Source organism: Strongylocentrotus purpuratus, unplaced genomic scaffold (assembly GCF_000002235.5).
Source record: "Strongylocentrotus purpuratus isolate Spur 01 unplaced genomic scaffold, Spur_5.0 spur5_scaffold_13, whole genome shotgun sequence".
Classification (NCBI taxonomy): Eukaryota; Metazoa; Echinodermata; class Echinoidea; order Camarodonta; family Strongylocentrotidae; genus Strongylocentrotus; species Strongylocentrotus purpuratus.
In genome coordinates this window covers 696,849-710,068 of record NW_022145598.1, presented here as the reverse complement: position 1 = coordinate 710,068, position 13,220 = coordinate 696,849, and the positions used below count along the sequence as shown (strand labels likewise).

At 37.5% G+C, this 13,220-nt stretch overlaps 1 protein-coding gene and 1 long non-coding RNA gene across 2 annotated transcripts in view; one reads left to right on the top strand and one right to left on the bottom strand.

Annotated features, from left to right (window-relative positions):
• The first annotated feature begins 4,633 nt into the window (after nucleotides 1-4,633).
• Nucleotides 4,634-4,962, top strand: LOC115922925. The gene is made up of 2 exons (XR_004063680.1): nucleotides 4,634-4,753; nucleotides 4,804-4,962. It is a non-coding gene; the product is annotated as an uncharacterized LOC115922925 (long non-coding RNA).
• A 230-nt stretch (nucleotides 4,963-5,192) lies between these two features.
• The window catches only part of LOC586705 (hephaestin-like protein), a 31,281-nt gene continuing 23,253 nt past the window's right edge, over nucleotides 5,193-13,220 (bottom strand). Inside the window, exons 11-18 of the mRNA XM_030982670.1 lie at nucleotides 12,633-12,753; nucleotides 11,929-12,141; nucleotides 10,499-10,700; nucleotides 9,478-9,789; nucleotides 8,809-9,119; nucleotides 8,104-8,286; nucleotides 7,332-7,454; nucleotides 5,193-6,634 (exon numbers count right to left, since the gene is read on the bottom strand). Of these exons, the coding sequence (XP_030838530.1) occupies nucleotides 6,507-6,634; nucleotides 7,332-7,454; nucleotides 8,104-8,286; nucleotides 8,809-9,119; nucleotides 9,478-9,789; nucleotides 10,499-10,700; nucleotides 11,929-12,141; nucleotides 12,633-12,753 (1,593 nt within the window). The 3' untranslated portion in view covers nucleotides 5,193-6,506. The remainder of the gene's footprint in view (nucleotides 6,635-7,331; nucleotides 7,455-8,103; nucleotides 8,287-8,808; nucleotides 9,120-9,477; nucleotides 9,790-10,498; nucleotides 10,701-11,928; nucleotides 12,142-12,632; nucleotides 12,754-13,220) is intronic.

Genomic DNA, 13,220 nt, shown 5'->3' with positions numbered 1-13,220 from the left:
TCGGCATTGGCTGGAATAAAACGTATAAGGCGCCCTTTTTTCAACCAAAGAAATTCGATCATACACAGTATGTCAACAGCTATTTCAAATTATCTTATATTTGTGATGGTATACACAATTATTATAAATGGTTATATCTATTGATATTTTAGCCGTCTCTGAACCGATTTTGATCAATCAAAGACGGTTTTGTGATTTAAATAGTATGTTCTTTCAAATTTGACACTCAGTTTTTCATTATCTTACAACAAATTTGTTTGTTGTAGCGTCCTCTGCAACAGAACAAAACTATCCCTTTAAGGATCTCGCGATCCAAGGGACGTTGATAATTATTTGATATTTTGATCTTGATGATGTTTGCAGTGGCTATAAATTCGTATAAAGGTAGTATGTTATCCTATTTATTGAATTAAGTAGGGATCTCGCGATCCAAGGAACATTTTAAATTATTTGATATTTTGATCTTGATGCTGTTTGCAGTGGAAATAGAATTCGTATAAAGGTAGTATGTTATCCTATGTATTGAATTAAGTAAGGATCCCGCGATCCAAGGAACCTTTGTGATTATTTGAAATATGTTGATATTGATGGTGTTTGCAGTGAAAATAGAATTCGTATAAAAGTAGTATGTTATCCTATTTATTGATTTAAGCAAGGATCTCGCGATCCAAGGAACCTTTGTAATTATTTGATTTTTTTAAATCTTGATGATGTTTGCAGTGGCAAAAAAATTCGTATATAGGTTTTATGTAATCATATTTATTGATTTAAGTAGGGATCTCGCGATCCAAGAAACATTTTTAATTATTTAATATTTGATATTGATGGTTTTTGCAGTGGAAAGAGAATTCGATTATAGGTAGTATGTTATCCTATTTATTGAATTTTAAGCAAGGATCTCGCGATCCAACGAACCTTTGTAATATTTTATTTTTTAAATCTTGATGGTGTTTGCAGTGGCAATAAAATTCGTATATAGGTAGTATGTCATTATATATTTATTGATTTAAGTAAGGATCTCGTGATCTAAGATACCTTTGTGATTATTTGATATTTTGATCTTGATGATAAAATTCGTATAAAGGTATTATAATTATGCGTGATTTGATTCAGTATCATTGAGACATACACACCAGTCAACAAGATATTTCTTTAGATCTTTCGATGTGTGTTTATTCAGGCACTATACGTAACCCCAAAAACTATGTTTACGTGGTTTAAAACTTTTAATTATATGAGGGGTGGAGACAAACATGGGAAATGATCTGATATACACTGTTGGTCATAATGGTGGAATATTTTTTTTACCCCAGTTTAGGGAAAGATTTTAAAAATTAATTTATTTCTAATAGATCTAGATAATGGCATACATTCTCAGATTTTATTGAATATTAATTTGCGAGTGTTTGTTTTGCGTGACTGTTAAATCATATGTGTGCTACTATGCTAATCAGCTAGGGAACCTACGTCCTTAAATCATAATTGACAGTAATGAGGATTAATGCTCACAAAAGGGCACTAATATAGCTGATCGACACGATTTTTATACTGGGGCCTCACAGTAACGAGGCCATTGCTTAGCCCCTGAATCATGACTGTACGCAGTGTTTGCTAGGGTACGCGGCCGCCCCCACAAATCCTCCAAAACGAAGAAAATGCAATAAATTGTCAAAAATTCATTGCATTTTCCCCGGCCCCCAACAGGAAAAAATTCTCTGTGTGGCCATGCCTTGAACCATAATGCGTGGCCCTACAGAGGAATTTTTATGTTGGGGGCCGGGGAAAAATCCAATGATTATTTGACAATTTATTGCATTTTCATCGTTTTGGGGGATATGTCGAAGGGGCCGCGTACCCTAGCAAACACTGCGTACAGTCATGATTCAGGGGCTAAGCAATGGCCTCGGTTCTGTGAGGCCCCAGTATAAAAATCGTGTCGATCAGCTATATTAGTGCCCTTTTGTGAGGCATTAATCCTCATAACTGTCAATTATGATTTAAGGACGTAGGTTCCCTAGCTAATTAGCATAGTAGCACACATATGATTTAGCAGTCACGCAAAACAAACACTCGCAAATTAATATTCAATAAAATCTGAGAATGTATGCCATTATCTAGATCTATTAGAAATAAATAAATTTTTAAAAATCCTTCCGTAAACTGGGGTAAAAATAAATATTCCACCATTATGACCAACAGTGTATCAGACACGATAATACCTTCGTCTAAACTGTGGTGAACGTTTTTTTTTCTTTTTCATAGTTGGTAAATACATTATCGACAAGCATTTTGTAATACGTGGAATGAAAAAATGAATATCAATGTATCCACACACAAATATATTTCCACCTGGTACCCTCAACTCAAATAAATATGTTTGTCCGAAACCTCCGTTACATAGGTAAAATGTTTTAAAACTTTTGTTATAGTTCGTAAAAAGGCCGCACCACAACCATTTTTACCTGGTCTGTTGTTTGAAACAAGATAACCATTAATTTAGACAAGACACAAGAGTGAGAATGTTAACCAGGTTTCACATAAACCTACAATAGAGAACGTCATATTCTATGAATTTAGAAAAGGTTGAAAATTATAAATAGTTCTGTATAAAGTTCTTGTATTAAAGTGTAAGACGGATTTCAAAAACGTTTGTGTTACGTAGATACTGGGGTGTTCATAGTCACAACACCGATGCGATGAATAAGAGACAAATATGTTACAATAAACATTGTTAGTTGATTATTTCGCCATCACATCGCTATTTAGCGACTATTGTAAGTTGAATGATTTAATCACCGAGTATGACATTCCTAACATTTCATTAATTAAGAGGCTTTCGTCTGGTGGTATTGCATGAATATGAGATGATTGCTTTACGGTCAAATTATTACACACCAATAGACAGGTTTAAACATATTCAAATTGTATGCACACTTTTTAAACAAAGATTGACAACCTGTGCGCTTGCCCGAGGCAAGCCCGACCTATAAACAAGAAATGTATGCATTCTGAATTCCTAGGATTGTAGTTCATTTATTATACAAATAATGAATGGTTATGAGTTCAATAGTGCGAATATTTTCATGAGTTGAAAGATTAACATTCTATTCAACGAGGCGTCAGCCGAGTTGAATAGAATTAATGTTAATCTTTCAACGAATGAAAATATTCGCACCATTGAACGAATGAAAAACATTCATTATTTGTTTTATACAACATCGAAGAAGATCTAATAGAACGTTAATCAACAAATTATGCTTTACTCCTTATATTAAAGATAAATTCAAGTTGGATTCAAGCCTTCTCGATTACATTCAGATTGCCTTCGCGTCAGATACACGCAGGGATACGCGCGCGCACGGCAGAGAGGTACGCAGTCTGCATATAACCAAAAATGCACGGCGCATATAACCAAAAATGCATGACCGTGCAATATACCATCTATTGAATATCATGTGACCAACAATCCTCCAATCAAATGACAGGGATCCACGTAGGTGTTGTATAAAACAGGTTAATGTAATAAATAGTCCCTAGGTCCATAGGAAAGAAATATCCATACCTTTAAATATGTTTGTAAACCGGTCTACAATTGTGAGCCCGTCAATGGCGTACGGAGGATTTTTTTCAAGGGGGGGGGGGGGGGGGGGGGGGGGGGGAGGGTCAACATTTTTAAATCGGGCAGATAATTTCGCAACGACTCTGCCAGCCGCTGAAAAAGCGGGGAAGGGGCGGGGGGGGGGGGGGGGGGGTAAGAGGACATACTTTTTTTTTTTTGGTCCCCAAAATTTCGCAACGACTCAGCTAGCCGCTGAATAAGCGCGGGGGGGGGGGGAGAGGACATTTATCCCAAAAATTTTGCAACGACTCAGTCAGTCGCTGGATAAGCGGTGGAGGGGGGGGGGGGGGGGGGGGGGGGGGGGGGGGGGGGGGGGGGGGGGGGGACAGTAAGAGCAATTTTTTTTTTTTAAATTGTGTCCCAAAATTTGAAAATTTCGCCGATCAATATTTTGTTTCGTTGGGGAGGGGGGGGGGGGGGGGGCGGTGAGGTCAGCTTTTTGGGATCACCCATTAACACAATTTTTTTTTTTGTATTTAAAAAAAAATTAAATTGAGGGGGGGGGGGGAGGGTTTCCTCCAAAACACACACATAACAACAGTTGAAGGGGGACGGGGAGTGCAACCCCCCCCCCCCCCCCCCCCTGCGAACGCGCCTAGAGCCCGTATATACATAATCCTGGATCCTGACATCCACTTGCAACCAAAACATTAGTAAAATGATAATGAGCAGAACATCATAAAGTGTATTGGAAGAATAATTGCAGAATAGTTGGCAGATACACGGAGTGGTTGGAGAATAGATGCAGAAAGTTATAGAATATTTGACGAAATTGTGTAATAAATTTCAAAATTCTGAAATCAATCTTTATTTTTACTCCCTCTTTTTTTTTTATCTCACTCCCTCTCATGCTTTCCCAATTTGTCTTTATATCTGCCTCCACAAATTTGAATGTGTGTTTTTGTTTCTTGCTCTTGAGTTTCTCTTTTTATTTCTCCATCTCTCTCTCTCTCTCTCTCTTTCTCTCGCCACTCTCTTCCTTTCTCTCTCCCCCTTTTTTCGGTCTGTCTCTTTCTCCTTTCTTTCTCTTTCTCAATCTCATTCTCTAACTATTATATGATCCTCCCTAATATATTCATTCATCCTATTATCAAGCTTGTGTTTCCGTCTTTCTCGCATTTTTTTTATAGAAACGTTCGCAAAGACTTAGAATTAATTAGCCTTGTTTATTACTTCTTTGACAGGTGCGCTGCAGTTCGCACATTACGTAATCAGAAAGCGATTTCTATACCTGAATAGAACAAGGTACTTGATCATGCCCATTATTTGAATTCTTGAAAGTCCTTGCGTCGTGTTTTGTAACGCATTTCAAGTTCTCACTCTAAAACCTAGCTCAGATGAAGCGGTAAACCGCGGCGATTTTTGTGTGTGATGCGTTAGGGTGTAATGCGCGTCACATTTCCTATCTTATAACATATCTAATATTGCATACGCATAGGCCCTTATTGCGCGCATTTCAGCATTTGCCATCCATTTACGCGTTACAAAAATTACCGCGCTGGCTTACCGCATCATTATGTGAATATAGCTTAAGGCTGTCCATGAATATGACAAATGAATCTGAAGAAGTGGATACGGTACCAGGAAAAAGATGCATCTGTTTATTGAAAATAAAACCGCAAACATGGACCATATTTACACTACCAACATTATCAAGCTTCTCTAAGAATCTTCTAAACTTGTCACCCCCTTTTTCTTGATAAACACTTGTGATAATGAGATTGTATCTGACACCTTGAATATAAGTTTATTCAGTCATGCGTGACATTAGTGACTGATGCAAGTACAAGGTATCCATGTTCAGACAAGAACTTTCCTTTTATTTCTAAGCTCCATCGGGTAAATTTTGATAAAGATCATGGAATATTAACTTTCTTTGTTTTCAATATTTTGATGTACACTGTATTTGTTGGATTTAATACAGTTAATGACAACTGAAACAGTAAAAGCATTTGATTTGAAGCTTACGGTCTTAGGTTTCATGTTTCGAAAGGCATAATTCGACACAATGGAAATAAAATTCATGAATTGATATTTAAGCTACAACTAAGATTGCTCTTAACGTATACAAATATTCTTATAACATAATAAATTATGGTCAAACTAGTCTAATATGGTTTTAAACTTGTAATCTACAAGCTATATAAAAATCACCAAAAATATACAAATTCTATGACAGCAGAAAAATCTCAGAAGACATAAACTATGACTATACACCATATAAAAGTAAGTGAGTTTATAGTCTACCGAATAATTCAACTCTTCAAAGAGAGATTACATTTGAAATGTACATTAGTCTATTTTTTCTTGACTGTCTATCTGGACTCTATACTAGTATATAAAATGAAGTCAGTCTAAAAAGGATGATACTTCTCTATAATATATGAACACACACCCATTTATTGATAGACACAATAACACTCTAATTATGGAGTACACCCCTACACAAAATGGGATTTCTAAAATTTACAAGAATTCACAGTCTCAAAGACCCCATCATTGCATTTCTTAAACGACTTTATGTATGAATTCAACGCCAATTAGACCAACAGATAGGGATGATTTATTTTGATCTAACATACGTTCATATTATGACGGTTTTAACTGCATCGAATTTGACGTTGACTTTCATGTAGTATATCAAATAACAAAAATAAAACGAAAGAAAGAATGGACAGGGAAAAATTTATTAATAAAAAATTAATTGATATCTCACCCCTGTCTAACGCTCTTTATGCAAGAGTTTTTCCTGCGTACATTTCCACGTTTGAGATTACACTAAAAACAATAGGTTTTAAAAAAAATTATTGAAAAAAAAAAAAAATCGTTATTGTAAAGCGCATTATGCACCAGGGTAAAATTTTCAGATTAAAAAGGTAGTTTTTACTCATTCAAAAGACATCAACGCCCCTATGATGAGAGCAGCGACCAAAGAGCAGATTGTAGACTCCAATCTCCCCGCAGCTCCGGTCGGAGGCCTTGCCGCTGTCGCACACTCGGGTCCACATGGGATATCTGCACCAGGGACATAAATAATAACGCCATCTTCATAAGGTTTTCAAATTACAAGCTGAATGGCCGTCAAAGCACTTTGCTATATTACCTATTTTATTTGCATATTATGGCCCTAATTTGTTATAAATATCATGTCCGCATCAGAAATCTGCAGATTTCTTACAAATTGTATAATCAGAATCAACATTTAAAACAGGCCTACAATTGATGTATATAATCGGATTAACTAATTTTAAATGCAAAAGACAATGAAGGATATAGGTAAGGGAAACCCATGACCTAGTTTTCTTCAAAATCATTGCCATGAATAGTATTGTAGAGGAAAATCCAGAAAAGTCGCTGCATGTAAAACAGTTCGAAGCGTATTCTTAAAGCAATGTTTATTTGTTGTCGATATTTGTTTTCATTACTGTTTTTCTTGGTATGGGTTATGGTCATTGGTTATGGTTGATTATTAATGCACCGTTTTACTTCGTCACAATAGTCATTTATTATGTTTTTAGTCCTTTATTATTGTATACATTATTTTTTTCTTCATTTACATGTTCGTGTGTTGGTTTATTTATCCGTTTCATTGACTTGTTCATTGGTTCATTTGTATGTTAGTTGTTTATTCATTCATCCATTTTTCTTTTTAGCTTTTGTAGTTAGTATTTATTCTTTTATGCGATATTTCAAGAAAAGGTTTCATTCTTACCCGATTTCTTGGCGTACACAGTGTATCGAGTCTCTGCCCCTAAGTCGGAGTGTTTGTTGACAGCATCGTGCAGAAGCCAGGTCCCTCGACTAGTCGCCTCCAGCTCAACCGTTATAAAATCTCCTGCAAAATGAACACCACCTCGTTTCAATCATTTGTTATAGGCTTAATCTTTCATCAGCCATCAGTGCCAATTGGCACGGCCGCTCATGTACCACACTGGTAGATTGCCACAAAACAATAAACACCACTAGACAAGGGGACTGTTTTTGCAACTGAATTGCTTGGCAAAATTTACCATTTCCGGTCCTGATGACAACCCTTCTAACATCGATTAATCTTGCACTAGGAACAAATACATAATCTTAAAGCCTTTGCTTTATCAAACCCATGATAAATACAATTTAGCAAAGAGAGATCATAATGTGTTGCACAAGTAGTTAAAGTTTAGAAATTATTTGGTAAAATGATGGCATTCATTGAAACCCGTTGCACATGAGGCGTTATTTCGATTACGTAATCACCTGCGCAAATCAGATCTGTCGAGGCAATAGTCTAAACAATAGGAATGCTCAGCTAAATGTTCGCATTGTTTATTTTGTACACACTTGTTATAGGACTACTCTCTCATATGGTGCGTCAGATGCCGCGCTGAACAGCCCTACGTCACTCAGGCAAATGACACCTCGTGAAACTACAGTAATAAAACGTGTTTCTATACAGAGCACAAATGATCTCAAGAATCCCCGGGAAAATGTATGCAAGAGCTCACCTGGCAGAGTAGCCACACTGTCAAGATTCTTGATCACTCGCGTCTTCTCTGTGACCGTGTGGCCATGGAAATTGATCGAATGGACATCAGCACCGCCCCCTACGACGATGATGTAAAATGCGATGTTGTCACCAACCGCCATGCTTATGTTGAGCGGATGGCCAAAGATGTAACCGTTGATGGCTGGAAAATAGATAAGTCGGGAATTTCGTATTAATAAATCAATTAGATTAGCTTTTTTAAACGTATATCCTTTACCGGACAGAAATTGTATTAAACATGTAAAACGATTGTTATCATCTTCGATCGATACAACACTGATTCCATTGCATGTAGTCACGTTTTTCTATTTTGTTTTGTCATATTTAGCATGCATTCTTTTTTCATGGTCTGTATAGAAACACGTTTTATTACTGTAGTTTCTTTAATACATCATTGGCATTCAATATAGTCAGGCATCAAAAGAAGTATCATTACTAAATAAAAGGCACTAAGCCCTGGGGTACGCTATAATGCCTCTGTTTTTCCACCTTCTCCTTGATGCGAAATGAGCTCTCGGAAAGGAGCCTGCCCCTACTTCTAGAGTGTTGAAAAGTAAATATTTATACAGAAATTGCGAGAAAATAGAGAAAGAGTAAAGGGAAAGAGGGACAAGATAGAAGACACATGTACGCCCGCTACGCCCCTGTATACAGTTGAACTCACTGAATGCATCGTTGCTGCCTTCAAAGTCTTCTGATTCCTTATCAACCTGGTTGGGTTGGGTTGTAAACATCCGGATGTTATCGTCCAAGTACCAGTTGTCGTTCTCGTCGAAGATGGTGTAGAGTAGAGCGAAGTCGTGGTCGACATCCGTACGCTGTCCCTGGCTGTTGAGGGTACCTTTCCGGCAGACGATGAACGGTGCGATCAGGCCGGAGTTCGTGTCTTTCTTGGTAACGATGCTGGAGTAGTACGGCCACACCACACAGTTTGATTGGCTGTCAGTCGGGCCAGCTTTTTCTAGCATAGTCCATCTGCAAGAGTTTGGTATTTTGTTTTATGTTATTTGGATTGGGGAATGACGGTGTTATGATACAATTATGGTAAATCTGTCTAGTACTAATGCGTCTTTTACTGCGGAAAGCCGTCATCAATCCTTAAAGCTCAAATGTGATATATAACATTGTGTTTTTTTTTAATGTAAAAATCGATTATAAATTGAGAGTAGCAGCGGTTGACCTGGGTAATTTTTCACGGTTTCTTGTTGTCTTTTACACTTTCATGGACATTACAAATATTATTTGAACAAAACTAGTTTACTTAATAATTTTACCAAAAACCTTTTCTTGTCATTATTTTGTTTGTATATGACGTGTGATTCGTGTTTAGTACCTGTAAATAGCAGTTTCGCCAGGTTGAACAGGAAGTGGTTCATTGAAGGTCTGACCCATGTACTCCGTGACCTGACCCGGAAGGTTATGTGCATTGACGGAGTATTGCCTGGTTGCGTTATTCCTGAAGACAATCTTCACAGTCTCGTCCACCTCAGCACGTATGAATGGACCCATGATACCAAGATGTTGGTCCCAGTAACTACGCTTCTTAGGAGTCGTAAATGTCTCGTCGGTGTACTGTACGAAACGAACCTTCTTGTATTGTCTGCCGATGTAGGTGGGGCCTTCTTTCACGAAGTAATATCCTTCACTAAATTCACCCAAAAAGTATTCACACAAGAAATACTAATGAATGAAAATGTAATGACTTGAATGCTCATCATTGACTATGATGTTGACAAGTAGTAATATGTTTGAAACCATAAAGACGTTAACATGGAAAAGTTTGACCTGTATCAAATGTTGCTTTAGCTTTAATGTATGCTACATTTATAAATGCATTTGATTATTTAGGCAGATATTGATTTCCCTTGTTTAAAGGTATACCAGGCTCGAGTTGGCATTCATGCTGTAATCATGTTGTGAAACTTGTTTAATGTGTCTATCAATAAATAATTCGTCCATAGTTTTCTTAAAGTTCACGTTTTTTGAATATTTTTAAATACTAACACAGAAGGGATAATTTGTGTTTTATTATCTGCCTTTACCTGCCATATTTGTTTAAAGGTTCATTAGTTAATTGTAATTTCCATAACACTTTAAAGTACAAAAGTGTACACATTAATTAAAAAGCTTATCAGGCGAACAACTGTGGCAATCTGAATATAATCAAAATTAAAACGAAATACTAATGGCAATGAAGCTTTAAGATAAGGATACACATTTAAACAGGATGGGAAGAAAAAAAGAATACACATTAATATCATTTTCTCAATTTGGGAGTTAAAGTTCATCCTCGAGGATCGACAAACGATACGCTCCTTGTACAACTTCGTTTAACGAGTTAAATAGCAGCATACCTATTGGGATCAGACAGGCTCTGATTCCTGATGTAGTCGTACTCCGTGGGTGAGAAGTCCCAGATGACCTCCTCGGCAGCTAGGAAGATAGTCCTCTCCTTCTTCATGGCTTTCTGAGAGTCCAGAGTCCTGTAGCAATCTGATACAGTGTAGTTCACCTCAAGGTCATAGTTGTAGACGTTACCGTTGATGATCCAGGTGCCTATACCAAGGGATTCGATCATAGTTAGATATCAGCCATCATTGAAGTGTTTTATCAATCGATGAATTGGGCTAGGAAAAACTTCATGATATTTTCTTCTACGTAATAGTACACGGAAAAGTTACGTTTCATGTATACTGTGAAAAGGTTTGCAATAATTTCCAACACTTCGCCCAACGGTGTGCCAATAGTCAACCCTACCATCTATTGGGCAATATTTTGCTCAGTGGTTTGGTAAACGTAAGTAGGTACATAATTGTTTCGTATTTTGCCCAACAGCTGGTCAATATTTTCCCAACAAGTGGGCTACCGTAGTCGGGCAGTTGAAATGTCATATCTTTGCCCACATTTTGGACAAAATACGAAGCATTTATGCACGTGTGAAATAGGGTACTTAATAATAATGATAATACACAATATTTATAAGGCGCTCAATACTGGTGTCTCTAAGCGCACCATATTCTGACTAAACAATTATTTACCAAAACTTATAATAAACACACAACTTACGTTTACCAATAAATTGACTATTGGAACAACGTTGGGCAAAGTGTTGGAAAAATATTGCCCAACCTTTTCACAGTGTAGATGCATTATACCAGAGACATCTTACATATTATACTGAAAAACACGGTACATCCAATGACTCGGACATCATTGAATCACAATCAAGATTTCTCCTATGCTAGATTGCAAATATCATGATTATAAGCCAGTTCACTGTTGCAGTCGTCTGACCATAAACATATAAAGGTCATTGCAGAACAAATTGTGAAATACACGGAGATGGAATACTGGATACGTGCTCATAAAAGTTATGTTATCATTATTCATTTATGCACAAGCAGAGCACTCCATTATACACAGGTGGAAGTATTGTTTGAAAAGGGGAAACAAAGGCTAAGTATGTAGCATCTCCATCGCTGTAGGAGTGATTATTTCAAAATGTACAAAGTGGGGCTTTTTCATGTTTTGAAGATCTGTGGATATTCGGGGTCATTGCAGCCATGTGCTAACCGTGAACTGGTCTATTGCAAATGGACGGAGAGAGAAAGAGAGAGAGAGAGAGATGTGGTGGTGGTGGTCACGGTGCTGATCTGATTGTGTGTTGGAGTGATGATGATGGTGGTTGTCGTGTTGCTGGTGGTGTATAGGTGTGGGATGGAGAAGGCTCGGACAAAACCTCTCAAGAGTTCACCACGTATCAAACATACTAATCATGTCTCACCTGGACTTCCAACTGTGAAATCAACTTCTTCCGTTTGACCCGGAACCAATGGCAACGTGTTGGCCCGTCGACCTTTGTACTCGAAGGTCTGGTAGGGGATGTGAAGACCCATGTATGTCTCCTCGTTTCCTATACAAGGTGCATGCCATCGGACATGATCACCCACGCATAGACCAAGGGTTGGGAGGTTCTCGCTCACGTAACCGTTGATAGCTGTCCCGTAGAGGAAGGGGGTTAGAAATTAGCAATAACGCACAGACATACATTGGTTGAATGTGATGGTTTCTGATTATTATCAAATAAACATTTTCTTTACTTTTATTTAAGAGAACTTTTGTATTTGTTTCAAACGTCTACCAAAAACGATAGATTAAGATACATCTAGGGACCGTCATTTAACATTATCGTTGTTTTAATTCTGGATACAATCATGAAAAATGCTTAGAATCAACATTCAGCGTTATTCATGAATATAATCGTGGAACCAGTTATATACAGTTTAGAAACCTTCTGAGTAGTGAGTCTTCTCATAATTTTGAAAATTATTTGTTTTCCCTTAAATGTTGTGGTCTACAAGCAAACACACGAAACAAAAGTGAAAACGGAAAAGTTTTTCTTCATATTCTGTTTGCATTAAGTGCTCATTACAACAATTGATATTCATCGGAAGAGGGTCATTATGAGCACATTATCTAATTGCTTACTTCTCAATTCCTCGACAGGAAAGTCTGAGTTGTAGCGGACATTTCGATTACGAGGCCAGTACCAGCTTCTCTCCTCGTTCATGGACAGAATGAGTGTTACGACCTCCTGGTCTACACCAGCCTGTTAACGAGAGAATGAAGATAAGTAATGGTTTATTTAAACGTAAATGAATAGAGATGGAAGAGAGATAGATAGATAGAGAGAGAGAGAGAGAGAGAGAGAGATGGAGGAAGAGAGAGAGAGGGGGAGAGTTAAATAGACAATTGAGAAATGGAAAAAGAGAGAGAGAGAGAGAGAGAGAGAGAGAGGGGAGAGAGAGTAAGAGAGACAATTGAGAAAATGAAAGGGAGAGAGAGAGAGGGGGAGAAGAGAGAGAGAGAGAGAGAGAGAGTGAGAGAGAGAGAGAGAGAGAGAGAGAGAGGGCGTAGATGAAAAGTAGAAGTTGAGAGAATAGAAAGAGAGAGAAAAAAAAAACATGTGCAGAGTTGGAGAAAGAAAGAAAGAACGAAAAAGAGGAGAAACATAGAAAGTGAGAGAGAAACAGAATTGGAAAGACAGAGGCTAAGAGAGAGAGAGAGAGAGAGAGA